The sequence below is a fragment of the Cydia pomonella genome, chromosome 26, assembly GCF_033807575.1.
Source record: "Cydia pomonella isolate Wapato2018A chromosome 26, ilCydPomo1, whole genome shotgun sequence".
NCBI lineage: Eukaryota > Metazoa > Arthropoda > Insecta > Lepidoptera > Tortricidae > Cydia > Cydia pomonella.
This window is the reverse complement of record NC_084728.1, coordinates 5,811,634-5,818,621: the sequence shown is the minus strand read 5'-3', so window position 1 is coordinate 5,818,621 and position 6,988 is coordinate 5,811,634. Positions and strand designations below refer to the sequence as shown.

The 6,988-nt window shown below is 37.3% G+C and overlaps 1 protein-coding gene across 2 annotated transcripts in view; it reads left to right on the top strand.

Moving 5' to 3' along the window:
• The first annotated feature begins 59 nt into the window (after nucleotides 1–59).
• Nucleotides 60–6,988, top strand: part of LOC133532198 (transcription factor CP2-like protein 1) — a 68,598-nt gene continuing 61,669 nt past the window's right edge. For both annotated transcript variants that reach the window (XM_061870748.1, XM_061870747.1), the window contains exon 1: nucleotides 60–294. In XM_061870748.1, the coding sequence (XP_061726732.1) occupies nucleotides 60–294 (235 nt within the window). The remainder of the gene's footprint in view (nucleotides 295–6,988) is intronic.

Here is a 6,988-nt window from a genome sequence, read left to right as displayed (position 1 = left end):
AATCATCATCATCATCTCATCATCATCAAGTGACTTTATAGTGTAGTGATGGCTCAGTGATGGAATCATCCATATATATAGAAAAGGACTATACGGAATACGGACGGAAAGGTGATCCGTACACTTGGGAGAGCTCGGTACGGCTGGTGGAACAGGGAGAGGAGATTGGGATGTATTTGGAGGAGAGAGAGGGACGGAAGAGGAAGTGGCAGCAGGTGGAGGGGGGGAAGATGATGCGGCGGGAGGAGGGCGAGGAGAAGGAGCAGAGAAAGGTGCCGCCGAAGAAAATTATGGGTAAGTTGAAAATTGTTTTTTTTTGCGATTTTGCGATTTTATACACGTGAACCTAACGAGGGCTAACGCGTTTAATTTCGCCGCTAGGGGCGCTAGTGTAGACGGAGGTCCTGTAATATGTCAAGTGTATACTATTTTTGGGGGATACAAGTATTTTATATCGCGAATTTTCACTCCTTATTAATAATTGTGGAAAATCTTTTTTTCTATTTTTGATTATTTATGGTAAACATTAGATAAAAAAATACCAACTAAATAATTAATTATAAGTTTTTAGTATATACAGTTTCTATTTGCGAGTTTCTGTAATTGGCTCTGTATTACTATCTAAAAAGTTTAATGTATTTTTTATAGCTGTTGGAATTCCTTGTATAAATAAATTAAAAAAGGTTAAAAAAACGGCAAATTTAGTCGTTTAAATGACGATAAAACTTTTGTCTATTAGAACGTATTATTATTTTTAAATAAACATAGCAGAATTTTGAGAGCTGTTTTTCTGAACCACCGTCAACAGTGGCGCCAACTGGTGAGCTCAAAAACGGTAGCCCTCATTCAATGAGCGCGATTTGCTAGAGGCCGATCGATAGAGGAGGCTAATTCTGCAATGAGTTCGAAGTGATAAAGTGTGAGAGTGCCACAATATACGTCATTTTGTATAGGAATTTGACGTTTTCGGTGTCATTTCCGCACGGTCACCGCATTCTGCAGAGTTCGCTTCCGTCTCGAAGTAGACATTTATTTAAAAAAAAATAACGGTCGAATGACTGACTCATATTACTTGCTGTATTTGCAAGAGCTGTATTTGGTAAGTACCTAATATTAATCGTATATAATAAGCAGACCTCGGACAGGGTGAGCTGTTTTAAGAGTTTGCATAATATGGACATACCTACGTAGTCATTCAATGGCAGATGTGATGTAATTGAATAACGAATTAAATTATTCTATTTAGATCTTTACATAACTAGCAAAACAAATTAATTGTATAGCAAGCCTCTTTAAATGATAAGCATATTATTTTATAAGCTGGTCTTCGTCTGCTTCTGTCAGTCAGAAATTAGAAGACGTCATAGCTAGAAACCCAGACTTAGATCTGTTTAGGGACTATGCTGAAAAAATTTCGGAAGGAACAGATGTGGACGGTATTTTAATGTACAACTTCACTCCGCTCACTTCAGTGGAAGTAGAAAGGTCTTTTTCCATCTATAAGTGGATATTAAACTCAAGAAGTAGTGCGTTGAAAATTGAAAATCTAGAAAAAATTATAGTTCTTTATTACAATAACCAATAACAAAGAAAAATTTGAATAAATAAATAATACTTACTCGTTTTGTACATAATGCACTGTCATTTTTGTTTAATTATTATTCATGAATTCTTTTTAATATTTCATCTTGAGGCATATCTATATTAACATCTACACTTGACATTAATGACGTAAAAATGGCTCACTCTGTCCGAGGTCTGATAATAAGACGTGCTAGGTTGGATTTCAGAGCTGGTTCTTAATTTAGTTAAATTTATTTCTAACGTTCCACGACGAAAGGTCCCTTATGGCGGTTGGCGCTTACGTCATTATTAGTGGAGCGTCACATTCTTTCTTAAAAGGAGCAATTCGAAATTACTTGGACATATTTAGTGATGGCGATAATTACGCTAAAATAAACATTGTTTTTAGTACCTTGTTGACAAAATTAAATATTGTTATGTCCTCGTAAATGCCAAGGTAGATTTAATAACGATAGTTCTTAATACTTACTTAATTTTGGTATGTTAAGCGTAAAAATATCAATGCGTGTTGGCCAGCTTGGACTTGTTAAATACCTAAATCTTTTTTCTACTCGTTGACTTAAATGGCTGAATTAAGACTTCGTAAACCAAACTATAATCGCATACTTTTCACTGGGATGGGCTCCCGACTCATCTATAATGACTTCATTACGAAACACTTAAGTGAACTATAATGAATTTGACCAATCGCGTCTCGCCACGGTCAAACGAGCCTCTTTTTCAGTAGTACTTGTATAGTAGAAAAAGCATTGTTTTACCGTACCTAACTTAGGCCACTCAGCTAGCTTCGTGGCTTAAACATGGTACTCAACAGAAAGCTCTCTATATATATAACGATTATATAAAATACATACTGAATGTGCAAATAAAAGTACATGTAGGTTTTATTTGTAATTTTTTTAAGCTATAGATCGTGTCATTCACGAAGACGCTTGCCTTGACTCGTATTTTCTTGTAATAAAAGGTTAGATTTGACAAATCTGCGCATCATCGTGGATGACATGAACTATATAGTATGCAAGTTACATAAAGCTATGCAGTGTGCCATTCTGCCAGCCCTTCATGTCATAGCAGGATGTTATTCATCCCATTACCCGCCGGACTCGCGAATTGTACAATTAGCTGACTCCTGTATAAGTAACCTTACCCAGGAAGATTCTAGAAGCCACGTGCCAAGATACATTCATTGACATACTTAACTACTAACCATCCTGGACTATATATAATATATATTAACTAAATATAAGATACTTAAAATACATAGAAAACACCCATGACTCAGGAATAAATATCCGTGCTCATCACACAAATAAATGCCCTTACCAGGATTTGAACCCGGGACCATCGGCTTTATAGGCAGGGGCACTACCCACTAGGTCAGACCGATCGTCACACAACACACACAAGAACAGATTCATTGACAAAGCGGGTGAGATATGCTTTATCGTCGTAGACATATCTCTTTTTGACCCTCAACGCGAAAAAAGGGGTGATGTTTGACGTCATTATCTGCCTGTCTGTGGCATCGTAGCTCTCCAACAGATGGACCGATTTCGATGCGATTTTTTACGGGAAAGCGAGTTTCCATGCGATAGTTCTTAGCTATAATCTACCCTCAAATGGCTCCTTAAGACAGGTGAGGGTAGATGAAAACACTACATGATCCAATAGTCAGGTCGTTCAGTGACAGATCCAGGCAGTTTTGTATTTGGTTGGTTAAACAATAAATGTTATAACTACCCGAAACTGTACAAATTGTTTGTTTCGTCCTTAAACTACGTCCAAAAGAGAGGTATGGGCATGGTGAATGTCATCTCGCTTTGTGTGGTAGGGCACATCGCAGCGGATGTCATTCCAGATCTAGAGCAGAGCCCAACTGGGGAAGTACCTCCACCTTATAGAGAACCGCAGCCAAATAACATTAGACCCTACTCATAGTGTTCCTGCCGGTGAGTAAGATTGCCAGAGCTCAACGAAGGGGGGGGGGGGGGGGGTTTAAGGGTTTGATTGCTTACCGTCAGGCGGCCGTATGCTTGTTTGCCAGCGACGTAGTGTATAAAAATTGTTTGTTTACTTATATTTAAATACCTATAAAGATACAGAATATAGGTTTGATAGAAACTGATGCAGTTTAAAGAGTATTCAGCTCAGTCCCCAAATGATGTAAGGAATTTTTGATCAGAAAGGTTTGATTGATTGAGACTTTTGACGCTGACTGTACAATCGGACCACGCTAAGTTTTCATGCCAAGTGCTATGTCAAGTATAGAGTACATTGGCTATATGCGCAGTCTGTGGTGGGGAAAATACAAGCGACGCCAACGCACGAAGTGGTGGCAATATGTCCCACACCCACTAGGGTGGCGCCACAGTCATGCACGAAACGAATAGAGATATTTATGCGTTCTTACTGTAAAGTTTGTGCAGAGTTAGCGTGGTCAGTGTCTACTTAGTTTCAACAGATAATGTTTATTGCACTTTGTACCCCTTTATATACTACTTACTTGGCTGGCGCGATGACCCAAAATGAGTCTTTAGCCTCCAACACAACAGTCCGCCATTTTTGACACGCCAGCTTTCGCCGAAGCCAAGCTCGCGGAGGTCTACCTCCACTCTATCCGCCCAACGATATTTAGGATGATCAACAGGACGGCGTCCAGTTGGTCGACACAAGTATGCTCTTTTGACTGCATGATCTTCACCCATCCTTTCCAGGTACCCCTCCTTTATACCAACCCCTCCCTACTCCTTTATATACCAATCAATACCAAATTCTCGTTTTAAAAAGTCCAAATGTACCTAGTTGCAAAAATAACACAACCATACATTGAAAGAAATATACCGTAATCAATCTCCACATAATAACTATTGCTTCCTGACCAGTCGCCATGAAACCAAAATGACCTAACCTGACCTGAATTTCTTCATTTTATAGATCTAATTGCAATGGGTTAAAACTCCAATAATAATCATTCTTTATTTGTACAAACGAAGAAAACCAAACCATCTCAATTTTGACACTTATTAACTTGGAAACTGAGTTGAAATTTCAATGTAAACAATGATAGTTTCTACGATAGGTGACGTCACTACATCTACACGCTTCGTTTTACGCTGAGCATTGTTGATACAACTCGACCAATCAGGAGAGATTGTCAAAGAGTTTGCGCAGACGCGACTTGCTAATGAAAACAATTTCTGTCCAATTTTAGACCTTACATCGACGAGATATGGTTTAGTGATAGCTCGTTGCACGCATGCGTGGAGCGCGTGATGGTCAAATTAGTGGAATCAATTAGGAACAAATTTAGTAAGTGACATTTATATCTTCAATTTGGACTACAGAAGGGACTGTTGGGAAACTTTGTATTGTAAAGTATTGAAATCGTACAAATAACCACTGAAAAATATAATTTCTAATAAGATTCCATCAATAATTGCAGTCACGAACGGATTATCTGACTATGTCTACGTCTACGTTAGGGTTGCAAATAGAAAAAAAAAAACAAAATGTTTTTTTTTTTTAAGTTATGAAAAAAAAAACATGAAAAAAGACCTGGCACCATTGTTTTTTTTTTAAATAAGGTTTTTTTTTTCAGATGAACAAATAATACGATAATAACGGTTTTTAGTGATTTATTTATATAAGCAACTTAAAACTAAGTACATTAAAGTAAGTATGTCTATGTTATGTAACTAAAACTAATCTATTATCAGTAAATTTAAAAAAAATCTTTGAACCTATTCACTAGAACTAGAACTATCAGCAGCACTATCAACACTAAATCGGTCAGTATCAGAATAAGTATAACTTACAAAATAAACTAGGCTCTGTTGCAATAGCAATAACGTACATTTTAATTCGATAAACATTCAGTATACAAACATTTATTGGGGAACCCCTGCGTGGAGAGGAGAGACGGTGGTGTTGCCAACAGTAAATGGCGATATCTACAACTTTGGAAACTCAAAATCACGTTTCGCTATCGAATAGTGCTAGGGGCACTGATCAATCTAACTACTATTTTAGTACAATTTCAGATAGATTGGGTAGAAAACTGAGCAGTTGAACTGTCTGGGATATATAAACAAAGTTTATAATAGCACTTTTCTGTCACAATCGAATCGAACTGAGACTATGTGAGCTGAAAAATTCTAAAAAAGTATCTCCTAAAATTACAATTAAATTACTTACATGGTTTTGCTAAATACATTTTGTCAAACATACAAAATTTAATTGCCCGGCTGCCATGCGATCCGCAATATCCGCATCCGCATAGTCAACAACTTAAATCCCACGAGAGGGTCACCCGAGCCAACCAAAGAGTAACATTTTTGGACTTGTTGTCCCTTTTCATCAGTGGCTCTTATACAGTTAGATAGATTAGCGTAAGCGTCGTATGTGGTGGTATTATTCGTATTGCAATTGAAGGCCTAAAATAGGCGGGCGATAGGTAAGCAGGAGAACCGAAAGACATACAATCTGGCCTGTGTAAAAAAGCGGGTTGGCGCTTTAAAAAAGATTGAAGATCCCCGCGTAGGGATGTAGTGAATAATCCTTTCCCATCGTATTTTCTCGGGATCGTTCGTATTTGTCATGCTACTTCAGTCAACCTCAGTACATTTTGTACTGAGACTGACTGAAATAGCATAACAAGTTCGTACGTTTCCGTAAAAAAACGATGGGAAAGGATTATTCACTACATCTGTATATAGTTAAAAATACTAGCATATTGAATGTCATTAGACTCATTAGCATTACTTGTCATTAAAGTTGGTGTCAGACGAGATAGCCTCTCAGAGCGCTCGTGCTCGCAGGCAAGATAACATAACCGGTCCAAGCTCTCTTATTAGCTTATCTTTGTCGATAAAATTAATAAACGAGGTGACAAAATTATAAACTAAAGCGATACAGTTGGCGGCGTCGCGTCTTCGATTCGGACGTTTGCGAATCTTTTAGCGCGAGTGTTTTGTTTTTTCTTTTTTAATTCAGTGCAACGTCTGTTGCTGTTACTGACTGTGTTTTTATGCATGTTTTATATTAAGTACCAGTGCGTGTGACTTTAATTTAAGCGTGGTAATGTTTTTGGTATCAAGTGGCATATCTGGATTCTGTAACCAACATTGGCATGTATATGCTGATTTAGCAAAATAAAATGAGCAAGGTATAACTTTGTTTTTAAGTTGTCTTAGCACTGTCGCCAGCTGTGAGCATATATGCTACAGACAATATTGATTTATCACCGGTATTGTGATATTCCTTCTTACAATAGAACTCTGATTATGATTATACTAATGTAGACTATAAAAAAAACAACATATACCTTTATTCTTAAGTCTGCACATTTTTTACTTAACATTTCGCGGATGACAAGGTGGTAACTTTGAAATTATTATTTTTAACT